The sequence below is a fragment of the Opisthocomus hoazin genome, chromosome 3, assembly GCF_030867145.1.
Source record: "Opisthocomus hoazin isolate bOpiHoa1 chromosome 3, bOpiHoa1.hap1, whole genome shotgun sequence".
In the NCBI taxonomy this organism is placed as follows: domain Eukaryota; kingdom Metazoa; phylum Chordata; class Aves; order Opisthocomiformes; family Opisthocomidae; genus Opisthocomus; species Opisthocomus hoazin.
In genome coordinates this window covers 74,499,629-74,516,337 of record NC_134416.1, presented here as the reverse complement: position 1 = coordinate 74,516,337, position 16,709 = coordinate 74,499,629, and the positions used below count along the sequence as shown (strand labels likewise).

The 16,709-nt window shown below is 38.0% G+C and overlaps 1 protein-coding gene across 1 annotated transcript in view; it reads right to left on the bottom strand.

Annotated features, from left to right (window-relative positions):
• Positions 1 to 2,760: 2,760 nt before the first annotated feature.
• The window catches only part of LPCAT1 (lysophosphatidylcholine acyltransferase 1), a 58,118-nt gene continuing 44,169 nt past the window's right edge, over positions 2,761 to 16,709 (bottom strand). The window contains exons 11-14 of the mRNA XM_075416667.1: positions 12,082 to 12,235; positions 11,087 to 11,185; positions 7,622 to 7,760; positions 2,761 to 3,114 (exon numbers count right to left, since the gene is read on the bottom strand). Coding sequence (XP_075272782.1) covers positions 2,930 to 3,114; positions 7,622 to 7,760; positions 11,087 to 11,185; positions 12,082 to 12,235 — 577 coding nt within the window. The 3' untranslated portion in view covers positions 2,761 to 2,929. The remainder of the gene's footprint in view (positions 3,115 to 7,621; positions 7,761 to 11,086; positions 11,186 to 12,081; positions 12,236 to 16,709) is intronic.

Sequence of the window (16,709 nt, the reverse complement as noted above, 5' to 3'; positions counted from 1 at the left end):
GGTTTTCTTGTTGTGCCCTTTTTTTTTTTTCTTTTTTTTTTTTTTTGTTTTTAAATGGTTGCTTCCGCTGAGAGTACTTGCTCCCCAAGCAAACGATGTGCTGGTCACCAGCTGCCTTCAGCAGCAGCTCTGGACTGAGCGGTCAGTGCCTCTTCACCACACGCTGTGGTGTCTGTTTAAGGGCCCATATATCGCAGTTGCACACAAGTGCAGTTATTACACTCACCAAAATTAGGAAAGATCTCCCTCACCAAAGCAGACATGAAACCAAATAAACCCTTTGATTTTCAGAAGACAGATCCCCAAATTACATACACCATACATGCAAATTAGGCACACTCATATTTAGCCAACATCAGTTGACTTCCTTTGTTCTTTCACAGATGTGGACAGAGCATCTTTTCCTTTGGAGCTTCTCTCACCCCAAAGTTGTCCATGGGATACTAAGCTTACCTTTTGCTTTTCAGACACGTGTCTCGGGGAACTCTACCTCATCCTCTGCACTCTGAAATTCTCAAATTCCCAAGCTCACTTACAAAGCAAAAGATAACTATCTTAGCCAGCCAGATTGTGCCACGTACCGTAACAAGTCTTGCAGCACAGATTCGATACACCCAGACTACAGTTCATATGCCTTCCCTTACACACCAACTAAAATATGTACGGTATAATCACAGAAGGTAGGCTTCAGGACACATCCCCATGACCCTGGGGCACAAGCAACAAAATCAAGTGTCTCCACCATAGCCATCTGTCTGTTCACCTCACCTGGAACAACCCATTCTCCTTAGCTAACGAGGTGTATTGTAAGGAAAGTTTCCTAACACTTAACTTGCCTTTTAAATGAACAGCCTATATCTACTATCAATGTGGAGAAAAGACTGCTGCTATATTCTCCACAGCAACTTTTTCCGTATTTGAAGACTGTTTCACATCTTCCTTCAGTTTCCTCTTCTATGGATTAAAAAATACTTTTGACCTCTTTTTCTGAGTACTTTCTGTCCTCCAGGCTCTGTCCAGCTACTTCCCATCTTTTCTGCAGCAATGAGTTAACAGTGCTCAGTTTGTTATTCTCTGTAGCATCCCTGCCCCAAGATCTTTTATGCAGTAATACCTACTTCCCCTTCTCTGTTTGTGCAGTGGACTATTCTTACCAAAATGTAATTCCTCACATGCCTTATTTTTCCAAACAATTTCTCCTATTTTTCGTTATCGGTTTTAGTTCAAATCTTGTCTGCCAGTCTGCTGCAGCCCTTCCAGCTTGGCATGCGTTACCTAGATAAATCAAAAATTTAATTACTACCTCCAAATACTCCACAGAAAATTTCTTACATGTTTTTCCCCCATACCCTTTCTATTAAAGCCAGTTTCAGGTTGGAGACTCGCCACATACAGTTAGGGATTTTTAAGGATGCATTCTAATACCCTAATAAGCTTTAAAACACTTCCTGCTATTTAAAAAATAATAACAAAAGCATTTGGTGCAAACGTATTTCCTTTTGCTAAAATTCCTCCTTTTCAAATCTAGTTTTAAATTACTCTAACGTGAAAGATTCACATCTCAACAGTTTTCCAATCACAAACCCATCATATTTTAGTACAGCCCTACAAAATCAGTCATAGAAATGATGTGAAAGTGTTTTTGTTTGGAAGTACAGTTGCCATCAGAGTTATTTTGTGACAGAGTCCTCCTTCCTACTCCTTGAGGCTTTTGTCGCATTTCCTCACCAGTGAAGCTCTGTGTTTTTATAATAATTAAAATTTTTCTCCGAGACGTCCATTGGTAATTAAGGTATCCGGCTTTACAAAAGGAAAGATAAGAAACATTACTAATACAAGTGGTTTAGGTTGTTTTGGTTTTTTTTAAGCAGTTCTAAACTATTTTAAGTTCCATATTTTAAGATACGTTATATGCAGTATATGTAATGTTGCTATAGAGATTTAACCAGCATTTCTTCAGGGTGTTCTGCAACTTGTTGCTGGCTTGGCCTCTGAAGTAACTGCAACCTTTTCAAACTTGTGCTGATACAACAAAGTTTTCATCGTGTGTTCCATGCCAAGCTATCTGTATATACAGGCTTGCTACAAAAGAAGCCTGTGATTCCTGATGAATCTAGATTAAATACAATTGTGTAAACATCTCCCATTTAAATGTTGTGTGGACATGATTTGAACTGATTGTAAGAAAAAAGCACGAACAGTTTTGTCACGTATTTGCAAACAGTATGTGGCATGTCAGTTTGGAAAAAAATAATGTTTAATTGCATCCAGAAGATTACAGTAGAAAAGCATTGGGGTGAGGGATAAGGAGCCTTTCCTTTTCATTCTACCATGGAATAGACTGAAACAATTTTGTCATCCAACAATAAAAAGTAATTCTTAGAAAGTTTTTGCATTATTGTTTCCAAACTCTTTGCTGAAACCGAAACAAAGGGCCAAAACATGCTTGCCTTGCTCAAGAGAATAATCCCACTGACATCAACAAGACTGACTATGCAAATATGGACAGCAAAGTTTGGCCCCAAATAAACATTCCCGTAACTAGGGAAAACACTAATCACCAAAGTGCACTTAACACCATAGTAGCTACAGCTTCTTTATACATGCACAGTTTGTGCGACACTTTGTACATGAAACTAGCCAATGGAATATAAATAAGTGTGCCGCTTCCTTTTAAATATGAACATTAATAATGAAGCACATTCACATTTTTGCCTTTCAAAGAACTTTTTGAAAAAAATAAAAACACCTTCCCCAAAGTAACCTGGAACATGTTTTTTAATATAGCACATATGATTCAAAGTACAGTATTAAGGTAGAAGAACTTTCACACAGAAAACTGGTTTTTGCTGTATAGTTGGACTGACTTATGAAAATCCCAAGAGAAGACAATCCTCTCACCAGGAGAGGAAAGTTAACAGTTGTAGTGTTAATTCAGTTTCTTCTGCAGGGGCTTGTTTTTATCTTCAGCATTTTCAGGGCTGAAGTCAGTACAGATACCATTAGGAGCAGAAAGAGATGAAGTCTCCAAGCCACTCCCAGCTCCCATCTGATCAGCATAGAGATAGTCTTCTGCAAAGTGTGGGTGCAACTCAGCAAATCTGTAGAAGTCATCTAAAAAAAAAAATTGTTGTTACACAGAATCAGCTCTTTGAAACAGAAGGACGCTAAATATGAATACTTACATATATAATCCCATGATCTCTTTGGAGAAAAATAGCAGCAGTTAACATAATGCTATCCCCATGGCTTGTTTTAGCATCTCAGCAGAAGTTTACCACATCCCCAGAGCCGAGATGCCGCAAAGAGTTCTCCAAGCACTCTTCAAACACTTCAGACCGGAGCTTAGCTTGTATGGTGAAGGGGTAAACAGGCTCAGATTTGCATTAAAATGCATGAGAAGCACCACATGCCCTAACACAGCATCTCACTGTTCACTGGGTGAAGGGCCAAAGCCCTCCAGCTGAGGAACAATGAACAGCAAGAGTAGTCATTTCTTGAAATCTGGGAAGTCTTTTGCAAACATGTCCTTTAATGCTTTGCAGTCATAATGTTCTTCAGCCTAACAGCAGCTGTCACTGCTGCATTCTGCTTTCAAGATTTCAGCATTTCAAAACTCCTAATATTTTAGAGAACAATAATGGGAGAAGATAGTTTGTAACACATTATGAAAAAACCCCGATTTTAATGTTGGATACTAAAAAGACAATAAAAAGAACAAGATTACTTCTTGAGGGAGTGGGGAATCCTTAACATCAAGAAGTAACATTCTGTGTTAAAAAGCAGACATTGCAGCCTTGTCACAACTTGCCTAGACAACTGTTTATTCAGTCATGATTTGAGCACAATATACTGTACAGGATCCCAGTCATAAGAAGCTATTCTTAAACTGGAAAAAGCTGGATGTGAACATTATCATTAAATCAACTATAGTGTATTGCACACAGCCCACTCAAATTCACGGTGTTATCCCAGAAGAGCTCATGATCAGACAATGCCGGAGCTCCCTGGAGCGCAGCGCAGATGACAGCTGAAGCAGCCTTTCAGAGGAGCGAGGCCCAGTTCCTCCTGGTACGACTGGGCTGTTGTGGAAGAAGGGAACTACCACAGCTTTCCCTCTCTGCCACCCTTCTGTGTCTGAGACGACATGTTTTTTCTTAATATTGCAACGGGCAAGGGAGTGTCATTTGGCTCACAGGGGCACTGGAATTGTGGGTCAGCCCTGCCTCTGAACTGTTGCAAAGGGATAGGTGGGGAGAATGCAATAAACATAACTTTATCCCTCTGCAGACAAAAAAGTGGGTATCCTTTATCCACAGTTTTTAGGGATCTGAAGTATTTCGTACCCTGTAACTTCAACGAAAGCTGATGATGTTCAGGCCATGAAAACCAACACTATCATTTATGTTGAAAAACCTTTATGTTCAACAGGCTGCTTGATCATGTAAATGATAAAGTCTTGGGGGGAAGCACCATACAGCTGCTTTAAGCCCATCCCAGAGATCTATTCCTTTTTGTAACAACACATATAAAGTGTGCATCATACTAATAACCATGAAAAAAATCACATTTTTTGGGATAGGTAATTCTGTTAGCCAGCAAAGGTAGGACAAGTATGAAAATTTCAACAAACAGTACCAAAGATGCTCTTACAGTCACATTAAGCATAACCATTTTTGCATGGGAAAGACTAGAATATTTATTGTAGATGCCATTCTAAGTAATTCTTCGAACAGCTACTGTATCTTTTCAGAAAATAGATTTAAAAATCACTTGAAGCAGTTGTTCACACAAGTATGATAGTCTGTATCCAAATCAGCATCCGGACAACTCTGTTGGGATCCATCCCTCAATGTTTTATCAGTACTGGATCCAAATGAAAAACCTCTGATTCCATGGAGGACTGAATTGCAGAGGATAATGTTTCTGATAGATGTCAGAAAGTAGACCTTTTGGGTCTTGCTGAAACAAGTCCTGAAGGTATCAAGGAGTATTTATTGAAGGTGCACATGGCAGAGCCCAAAGAAAAGTGCTTGGGATCCCATTTGTCTCATTCATCAGAAATGTGAGACAAGGTGACGTAAGAAGAATGAGCTATTCCAGCATTACTTCTTATCACAGGTCTCATCCTGAAGCTCAAGCTTAAAGCAACTATGAAGCATTGGACTGAAGGGAAAGATCACCTTAGTAATTTTCTTGGGGAAAAAAAGTAATTTTGCTTCCTACCCCTACTAAAAGGAAAGAGACAAAAAGAAGGAAAAACACCAAAGTGGAGTTCAGAACACTTTCACAGTGATAATTTTTCTATCAAGAGCAGGTGGAAAGTTTCCTAGAATTTGTGATGCCCACCTATAGAACCTATTCAAATTCTCCAGAATCATGTTTTAAGACTGAGAAATCTTGCCTCTCTCTAGATTACAGTGAAGCCTTGGAATCAATGTGCATCTAAACAGTTAAGCCAACAGCACACTGCTTTAGAGAACTGAAACAATACACTAGTTGCCAAAGATCTGTGTATTTCAAGCATGTGACAAAAATCCAGATCTCTAACAATTCGGATACAAGATTATCAATCTAGGTATACACTCTCCATTTTGCTACAGATTATTCTGTTTAACTGCAACCTGAGCTGTTGCTTTAGGACGAGATCTCTGGCTTCAAGGACTCTGCTATATGTGCAGCAATTTAGGTTTGATACTTTGAATATTTTATTTTTTGTCCTTACAAGTAAGACTGAAGACTTGATATTCCCGCGTCACATTCTAACACCCTGGAAACGAGGAGCTTGTGAGCAGACCCCTCTGCTGTGTGTATCCAAAGTAATGTCAGATAGAGTTTTGATTTCTCAGAACTTGTCTGGACAACACCTTCAGAAAAAGCGTAGTCTGCAAGTTTTCCACCTTTCCTTTTGCAGTACTCAAGTGCAACAAACTGAGTATGTGAAAAGTTGCACATATTCTCAGGAACGGCAAAGGACTGAATATTTATGAGAAGAACTTTCAAGACAGAAATGCAATACCAGAAGTTTATTTTCATCTTCTAATTCTCTAACACAATAAATTGGACATTTATTCTTACTACTAAACTTTCGGATATGTTAAAATCTCAGTGCAATTTTTATATTATAAAATGGGCACTTCTCTCAGAAAAAGACCCAGGCAAAGTTTCACAGAAATTATGTAAACACATCCTACTTTGTGTAGCCTCACAAAAGACTATTCTTGACTACAGGAAATTAAATAGTGAAAATGAGAGCTAAACACTTCAGTGGCCACTGCTGTGGCTCAGTGGTCCAGACTTTCTTGTGATGGGAAAGTACCATGACTACTTGGGAGGAAGGTGCAGATTTAAATGCAACTAAGTACTATTAAAGATGGATATTAAAATATTAATTCTTTGGTAACTCACATGAACTAGTCTGAGTTCACTTGTACACTGTTTCAAATTTAGCTATTCTCAAACAATGAAGTGTGCCACAATCAGAATTCTGGTAGGCTTACCAGCTTCGGTTCTGTGCTGGTATTTCAAGCTGGTGATGGCAGAGCGGGAAGAGTTGAGTCGCCCCCAAAATGAGTTGGGAGACAAGAAGCAACAGAGATAGGCAGGGAAAAGGCAATAGCATAGGATGGACATGGAAATACTGGGGATGTGACAGATGAGAGGAAAGGAAGGGGAGTAGTACATCAGGAATTAAGGAGACAAGACATAGCAGTCATGAAAAACGGGAGGACGGTGGCAATGATACCTATTCCAATAACTCTAAAATATAGTTCTGTAGCTGAAGCTTTACATACATATTGTATGACTGAAACATAGGAATTACTCGTGCAGAAATTGTGATTTACAAACACTGATGTCTTAATTTGTAAGATTTTTACAAATTAAATACATACTGATTATCCTGAAGGAAACCCACTAGAACAGGGCATGTCATAAGCACTTCTGCTGGAGATATGTGATATGTTGGCTATCAACAACTCAGTTCATATTTAAATGATACAACTAAATTTAGAACCTGACTGCAAAGAAGATGAAGAATCTGAAGTAACACACAAATACTTTGATTCCCAGCATAAACCCAGATGTCACAGTTTTTCAAATGCCACTTTCTCACCTCCATATAGCCTGCATTACAGACTACATATTGAGCAGCCTGGTTAATCCCCTTCATTTCCCCTGCGTGCACACTCATGACTTATTTTCAAACAGGCTGAAAAATTATTATGGGAGTAGAAAATCTTACATCCCCCTATAATCTGAGGGGGCAGAAATAGTGGGGAACATATACAAGAGACAAAACAACATGACAGACCTAAGACAGCTTTCTTAAAAATACATATTCAAATACATGGAAGTCACAGAACAGAATATGCTGAAAGAGCTAATCTAGGTATTGCCTGACAGTGTGGAAGGGAAAACCTCTAAAAACATGTACACCTGACATTTGATATTAAAGGTGAAACTTTTTTTTTTAATGTAAGTTTACTTTGTCTGCAGTGCTTTTATCATTGTTAAACTAAAAAAGGTAAAGTTTAATGAAAATACAACTGGTTTATATATCAACGTGAGTTCAGACAACTTTGACATTTTGTGACAGTTCAGATCCACTTAAAATACTTACCATAGGTAATCTCTCCTCTTTCTTCTTCATCTACAGCTCTAAAAAGATGCGTAACATTAATCTGTGACACACCCATAGCAGTCTTCAGAATGTGAGCTAAATCCTCTTCTGTTATAGTTCCATTTTCTGAATGGTACAGCTATGAATCAAGATAGCAAGATAAATCATTGCAAAGCTGAATGCTAACTCCTATACACAGCATCACACTAAGAAGTTATGCAAAATTAAAATTTGCTATTGGAAAGTCTGGTCACACTCAGATTGATCTGATCTGCTAAGGATTTTCAATTAGTCTGGGTAAACAACAGCATTGATTAGTAGTGCTCCTGTGTACGCTTAGAAAGTAAAGCTTGCTATATTCAGAAAATACCTATGCCTACATGCCTAACCTCTGGCATTTCAGCAATATTCAGAGACAAGACGATTTAACATGTTTTGCAGACATGTATCTGAATATTTTTTAGTCCATTGAGCTACGTGTCCAAACTCCAAGACAGTCTGTGGAATCAGTAGACATATTTAGGTCAGCCTAAAGCAGATACTGTTTCCACTTGGTCAGATGTAAAACTCAAGATTCCATTGGCCAACATCCAACTGATTCGACAGCCAGTTTGCATAAAATGCCTACATCTAAATGGCATTGTATTAAATCTTGAGAATCCTACCCCATGAAGTGATTGGGGTATACTTTTCTACAAATACTTATTCAAAATTCTAGAAAATAATAATTTGCATATTCTTAAGTCCTGAAGCAAAGAGTTTCCTCATAGAAAGTTAGCTTTACTACTGAAAGGAGATTGCATAACTAAAAATAACTGGTCATAGTCTCATTCTATCTTTGTATATCCACAGCGTTTTCCCCTGAAAAAAAGACCTGAGTATTTAAAAATATCTGTAACAAATACAGCTTCATTAAACTTCCTAAAATAACTCAATTTGTCTGTGCAATGAAAATAGATACAGCAGACTTTTTGAAACATCCTTCTCATTTTCAAGCATGACAACACTGCAAATATTGAACCATGTAAAAAAATGCTATTTTTGAAAATTCCTTTTAGTTTCTCTACATCATTGAGAAGGTGGGAGCTGATGAGATTGAACAAGACAGGCATAAGGATGTGTTTTTCACACAAGCAGAAGTTGCTGTCATAAGACACCACACCTCAATGGAATAAAAAAAAAATTTTGAAGTACCATGGAAGACAACATTCATGCTCAAATCAGGAATCTTGCCTTTTCCTCCATAGCACCTAACCTGCACGCTGTTTTGCAAGCAGTAGGTGCAAGAACAAGACACTTGTTTAATAAAACCTGCTATATTTTCACAGATCAAGTAGTCAGAAGGTGATACTTGATGGTAAGGCTCACAAGCACCATACTGGCAAGATTCACAACACCCTTTTGTTTCCTTAGCAATTAGGAAGGGAGAATGCATAGCACTTACACAGGAGTGCTGCTCTTAGACTTGATTGCCACAATCCACCCTTCTCTTTAAATTGCTCACCACTTTAGATCTCTGGTGGCTCAGTACCTCCTATTTTTCAAGTTCTTCAACCATTACTAAACACTTCCACTTTGGAAAACTTGTTCAGCTATGTGAAATGTTGTACTTTATCCCTGAAAACAAATGACAAGGCACTTGGCAAAAACTGGCATATGGCAGAGGACAGCAACTGTTCAATGTCACACACACACGAACTGGCTAGATCCTCCAATGGCTCCCAATAAGCTGTCTGAAAAAATCTTACTGTGCACGAACCCAGGAAGGGACGGGTGAGAAAGGTCTCTTTGTTCGTTTGCTTTTTTAAAAAAAGGGTTCTCTTTCTTTTTTTCTCCTAGACTACTGTGAGTAAAATTTCCTCAGCTCAAGACTTTTTTTAACCCTTCCAATCATCACTAGCAGGATAAAATGAGCCATACCTGCTTCCCCTTGCTGAGTGCTTCCCCTTCTTCATACATGCATAGAACTTCTTTGCAGTTCTATACTTAACTTTATACTTTGCAGTTAACCAGGGAACTCAAAATTATGTATTATGAGTTGAAGAATAGAGCAGATAAAAAAATTGATTTTTTTTTTTTTTAAGAAACAGTTCTATTCACTTAAAGTTAGGTCCTTCAAAAAAGAAAATAAATGCCTAACCTGAGCTTTTCTTCCCCTAAAATGGTAAAAGGGCACATTATGCATCACGACAGCTAAATTTCACTGAAATACTGCCCAAAAGCCACCTTCAAGTTTACTTTAAGCATGTTCATTTTAGTATGAAGACACAGTGCTGACCAAACAGCACTTGACCATGTCTTTATGCCATTATATAGACCAAACGGAGTAAGTAAGGGCAGAGACATTTCTGCTTTTCCCTCAGAAGTCGCAGTAAGTAACAGCGGCTATTAGAGGCAGATTTCCCCCAGTATTTGTAGGAAATAAATACTTTTGTTCCCTCCTCCTTTGTCAAAATTGTTTGATACTGGCCAAAGGGTAAGAATGATAGATGTGAACACTAAACAGTCACTGGAGCCTCATTTCTTTAGCAAAACAAATTTAAGAGAATAATACAGGTATGCTGAAGAACCTGAAAACAACTACTCTGAAAATAAGGCTGCCATGTAGTACCATGCAAATAGATGTTCTCGATTTCATGCATTCACCAGTGATGACAGCGTCAAGAGTTAGCACTCTGCAGTTTCAGTAACCCTAAAGACCATGCGAGTTCGAGGCAAAGGGAAAAGATGATGCAGGATGCAGCAGAATTTGCATGTTGAAATAGCACTATTAAAGAAATTTATTAACAAGTAATAAATCAAGGTGTCGGATAAACCCAACAGAATGGCAAACATTAAGTATTGCTGCTGTCACTTTCCCAAAAAGTCTACATTAACCACTTATGCTGATGCTACAACAAACCACTGAGGCTAGAACAAGATCAGGAGCACTTCTGGGAAGCCTAAAGTCTGGACAGAGACTGCAGGACAAACACGTAAACATGGTAAGACTAAGAGGGAAGAAAAATCTTATCAAGAAGATAAAAGAAGGTAAAAAGATTAATCTCTATTAACGTGTAGGAAAAGTTGTTAAATATTTTATTAACTTGAAAAATAAGATTTGATTGAAAATTATAAAAATAGTAAGCACAACTCATTAGCCTTTAGTTTAGAGGAATCAACACAAAGAACTTCAGGTTTGAGACTCAATGTGCTGAAAATAATTCTGCCAGAGTTCCACAGAGAACAATTTCAAGCTGCACACTTCCATAATTTTACATGACTTAAACTTGCAGTGCATTCCCTCTGAACATGACCCCTTAATCTAACTTTCCATTAATGTTATTTTAAAATGTAATTAAGTATTAAAAGGGCATGTGAAACAAGCTTCTGTTAAGTCTAATGGCAGTATTAATAATTTCTAAAAAAAAAAAAAAAAAAAAAAAGAAAAAAGTAAACCACATAGAGGAAGAAAACGCTGCTTACCTGAAATGCCAACTGAATTGTTTCCAGAGTTTTGGATGGCTTACAGACAACTGACAGAGCAATGACAAATTCCCGAATGTCAATTCTGCCACCTTCATTCTGTGAAGGAAAACCTCACATCAAAATACTGCAATTTGGCTGAGAACTTCCACAAATAACTAACAGTTGCTAAAGATGCAGAATATTCAGAAAGACCATTACGTATGCCACTGCAAAAAAATCTCAGTGAAATTAATTCAAGGCAAGAACCTGGGTCATCAAAGCTCTGCAGGCCCTTTTCAGAGTCTGTCAGAAGTCGTAATTCAAAGACTCTTTGAAGACAGTGCTGCTACTGTCACCCTTCACTTGCATATTTAATATTTTTATGTTAAGCCATCTGAATTACCAGGTTGAAATGAAAATCAGGGAACCAGAGAGCAAGGTAGCCTAATTCAAGCCCTGAGGACATGACATCTGCTCTTTGGTCTAAGAGGGAACACTGTGGACCTATCCATCTCCTGGTCCAAACAGCACCTCATCCAGACAAAGATAACAGTCATTTCCTCATCCTGACTGATTGCCAGAGGAATGAAAGACTGGCTCATTTGCCAAGTTCCTGGGTCCTTCGGGTTTCAGGCATCCTAGAAGAATAAGTGATTTATTTACAAGGTAAGTGAAGTATCAGCCAATAGGCATTGCATTCAGTTGCAACAAGTCACAGCAGAGGTTTATCCTGAACCCATCTTTCTTCCTCTTCAACATTTTGCATCTAGAAAGAAAATCAGTTTTGTCCAACTGATACTCCTTTTAATTTCCACCTGAATGAATGTGTTTAGTTGATGATAGGTGCTCTTACCTTGCTGAAAGGGAAATGCAGTACATAAATATTGTGAAGTGCTCAAAAGCACTTAGCAGTGGTCCAAATCAGACCTCAATGAATTAAGCTGAAACAGAATTAGGCTAAAGTAGAGTTTACCAGAAGTAGTACAATTTTTAAACATGATATTGTTTCTTACCTCATCAAAAAGCGCAAACATACTTTCTAATGTGTGAGAAACTGGAAATTCCAAGTATGCTGAAAATTCTTTAAGATCAACCTTTTCTTTCTTCATTTTCATGGCACTTGCAGCATATTTATCAAGGTCATCTTCAAGTGTTTCTGGCTTCAGCCTAAAAAGCATATTATTTTTGCACAGTTTAAAAATAAACACAGTTTTAACAATACAAATTGCAATATACCAAATGAAACAATGGATGATAACTGTGTAAAACATTACAAAATCTGGAATCATAATTACTAACCAACTTCATGATAAAATAATGCATTCCTGTGACTTCAAAGCTCATGTTAATTCTTGAACTGTATTAGAAATTACTGTGACAGCTTAGGAACCCTGTTCATAAACTTGTGTCCTTTATTCTACCTTGATTATAAGCCATGTGTCTAAGCAGTTCAACATGAATAAGAAACACAGTCTAGAACTAGCTAATCAGAAATACCAGGCATGGAGAACTAGGTGGGATTTAGGTCACCTGAATACAGCCGTATTGTAGGACAGTAACATAAACCAATTACAATTCCAAATTTACTAATGTCATTGAACAGGAAAGACCCAATGCATCACCTTGCCTAAAAGAAATCAGGGATTACATAATAGCGATTACACTGTTAATCCTGTTTGTCAGTCCTCATTTTTTACATTCAGTCTGGAGTTGGACACCATTTACGGGGTGACCCTAAGAAAGTTATAGCAGTTCATACAGCTACAGAAATTCCCTCAGTCCTTCTGATTGCAAAACCAGATTTTGACTGATGAATGAACAGCTTTATATTCATGCTGGTATCTACTGCATGGCGGTTGTTTATTTGTTTTCCTTTTTGTTAAGTCAAGCTTCTTGTTTTCACTTTGCAAAAATAAGTCTTACTATGAATACAATACATAGTGTTGCTGGTATGTGGGGAAAAGTAAATTCCCTCCCTAATACATCGCAAACCAAATCTTGATTAGCAGATTTCCTCTGAACTGATTTAGTGTGACATGGGCATCCAAACTTTCCAGTCTGAAGACAAAAGCAGTCAATAAAGTCTTCTACAATAGCCTTCTGCAGTTGTCTGTTCTGCTGTTTGCTGCTGCAGACAAGGAAAAGCAGTTGTTTACAGAACTCACAAGCTCACACCACAATTGTTCCCAGACTGCAGCTGGGACTCCTCAGCAGCTTCCTCTCAGTGACAAGAATGAATAAAATACTTAATATGAGCATTCTCAGGAGCTTCTGAAAAAAGATAAGAGCATTTTTGATAGGAATATTATCTGATACGTCAGCTCCAGACCTCGATCGCTTGCTGAAATGACCCTTCCTGAAAATCACTGTTTTTAAGAAAAAAAACAACTACTATGCTGTCTGCTATTACCTAAATGGACTTACCAAAAATGTACTAACTAAACAATGCTAAGCCCTGTATTTCTGAATTATAAGACCTGAACATGCAAGAATTCTTCCAGGGACCCATGGCCCCTACAAAACATTCGTACATTCTCCATCCTGGCATTAAAGCACCTATCTTAAGTTTTGGTCCTAGACAGTATAAAAAGAGCAGCAACACACTCCTCTGCAAACACTGATTTTCCACGATCAAGTAGAGAAGTAACAGCAACAATGACGAAGGGATCCATGGAGGATTTGAGATGTACACAGAACTCGGCTTCTCACATGCAGGATTACATATAAGAAGTGTCCACAGATAATACATCCCCACCATAATAGCCAAAATGGATTTTAACTGTAGAATGAAGGACAGCTGGCATTGGAATCCTCCCTTGAGATAAGCCACCACTGACACAGAAGACGCAGTCTAACATCTGCCTCTAAATCAGAGAGATTTGATTTGCAATGAATCAATTCAAAATTCACCTTCTAGAACTGAGGGAGTACTCGTTTGGTCAGTAGTATTCGAGACTCCTGAGATCTCCTCTTCACCAGTCAGTTAAGTCTGAAAAACTACAGTGTTTGAAGGAGCAACTTTGTACAGAAAGTGGCATGGCTTACCACAAATCTTACAGACATCTTGTGGTTTGCATTTTGTGAATACAGAAAGAGATGCAAGCCAATCTCAAAAAGAACATGTGCATCAGCGAGGCAAACTTACTGCTTCAGCTTGAGTACGACTGCATTGTACTTCTGGTAATCCAGGGCGGGCTCACTTTCCTCTAGCCCTTTCAGAATCACAAAGAAATTGATGTGTGGATGACCATGACCTGCTATGCTGAAGCCTTTTGAAGCCAAGTGTTCCAAATCTCACAACAGATTCTGAACCAATGTGAAATGGTTTGAATGTCTTAATTCCTTGAAAATTGTTACTTTTATGCCAATGATGGCTCTAAAAGCTAGAAAGCCAACAGTGGATGTTTTCCAGATCTTACAAGCCTATAGCAGCATTGCCTAGTAGGACCCTCACGGCCAAGTGGATGAGATAATATTGGAGAGTAGTGGTCACAACGGAACTGCTGTTTAATTTAGGCCATGCTTACCAAAATAACATGGCTTTTAAGAGACAGCAGAATTGATTCAACACAAGTAGGTTTACTAACACTGAATTTCACCACACCTAGGGACTGTGTAAGGAGATAAACCCTGCAGGCTTGGTAAGGTTGTAGAACGTTCTCCCAGGTCAAGCATCACTAGTACCCATCACATGGGTACAAGACACCAATAAAACTCAGGCTCAGTAAAGCAAAGGAGAGAGTTAAGGATCCAAAAAGAACTCCAAAATAAATTGCTGTCCATCATTAAAGATAAAAATTACCAACTAAGAGTAATCCTACTGAGACAGCTAAGAAATCTAGAAGGCAAGAACAGGGGATTTTTCAGAAATCTGACCTGAAAAAGATGATTTGGTACAAATCATACCTATGTTAAAAGAAGGGGACATAATCAGCAAAGCCATACTGTCTCCAGTGAAAAGTATGAAGAACTTCAGAGTCTGTGAACTAAATGCATACATTAGGTCAAGAACCTGCCAAACCAAAGGGTCTTGTGCCACATGTATACCAATCACAAAATGCACACATTCACCATGATACCACATTATGTTCTTGTTGTACTTCCTATACTTACTGCTTTTTGAAGCACAAAGTGCAAGTGAGCTACCATACTGGAAAAGAAAATGTGCCACCTTGTAGCAGTATCAGTGCTGCCTAGCATCCAAAAAAAATTAAAAAAAAAATAATTAAAAACTTAAATTGTAAATAATATTTGCCAAAAATACTGAAAATGGATAAGAAAAATCAGGAAGTGGAAGACAGTGACTAAAACAGAAGGATGTGAGACAGATCTACCCTTGCTAGATGTTCTGAATCTTACTTAGTGTTCTAAAAGTGAAAGATCTGAAAAAAAAAAACAACCAGGAAGCAATTAAATAAATAATGCAGTAGCGGAGTACTGAACACTAACAAATTGAAGGGTAGACAAGAGAAAAGAGAAGAGATCAGTTTAAAAAAAGTCAAGCACAGGGTAAGAAAACAGATGATCCTTAATCTGGCTAGGAGTTTGATGAGGCTATCAATTTTTTTTTACCTTTTTTTCCAAAAAGATGCAAAAGGCCTGGACCACTAGAATTACTTCAGCAAAATTTCAGGTTACATCAAGACCTGACTTTATAAGCCTTAGCTAACAGCAAGCAGAACACAGCCACTAAAAATAAATTCTACTTTGGTTCGCAATATGTGCTAAATTTGGATTTTTTTTTTATTTTTAAGAGAGGAGAGATATCTCTAATTTTCAGAAAATAAAACAATTAAAACTAAGAATAATCACAAAAAAATTAAAAAGACACATTTGACTGAAAATTAGGAATTCTATCAAGAGCTACTGATGGCCAAAATGCCACAGCTCCAGAAGAACGGGGAATAACAATTAAAGCTAGAAGGTCCTTTTACTTCATAAGCAAAGTGAATGCAGGAATTAGAACGAACAGAAGCTTGAGACAATAGGAACAAATGAATTAAAATCAGAACTTAAGGATCTCCTTGCAGACAACTACACTAAAGCAGCTCATAAGAAGTATCTCATAAAAAGATGGAGATAAGACTTACATCGTATTAACACTTTCTGAAGGAGAAGACATCCCAGTCTGCCTATAATATTGTAGTAGATCCAGTCAAAGTACAGACACAGAATCACTTTAAACAGTGGGGCAATTAACTGTGGAATAAACCATCAAATGAAGTAGAGGATTTACAATGTATGAAAGCTATCATAAATACTGCTTACAGCTTAGTAATCAGCTCATTGGTCAGAGAGATTATCAAGCTCAACAGAAGCATAACTGCTTGAGGACTAATAAATGCAGAATCTGAGAAGACGAGACTATGATCAATTGATCTTGTTGATACAGCAATCGTTTTACCACAGAGTTCAGCAGAAGGCAGCTGAGTTTCAGCCAGCTGTAGCCTGGCAGCTGTACAGCTGTGTTAACAGAGCCCAAGCTCTTCATTAGATGAAGCATGAGAACTTGCTGCTGTGGCTGTATGGCTTCTAGACTGGATCCGATCCAGTTGAGCACAGGGCAAGCAAATTTTACAGACAATGTTAACAAATCCCATAGATACAGAAAGTGAACAGAAATAATTCTCCAGTGTAGCAA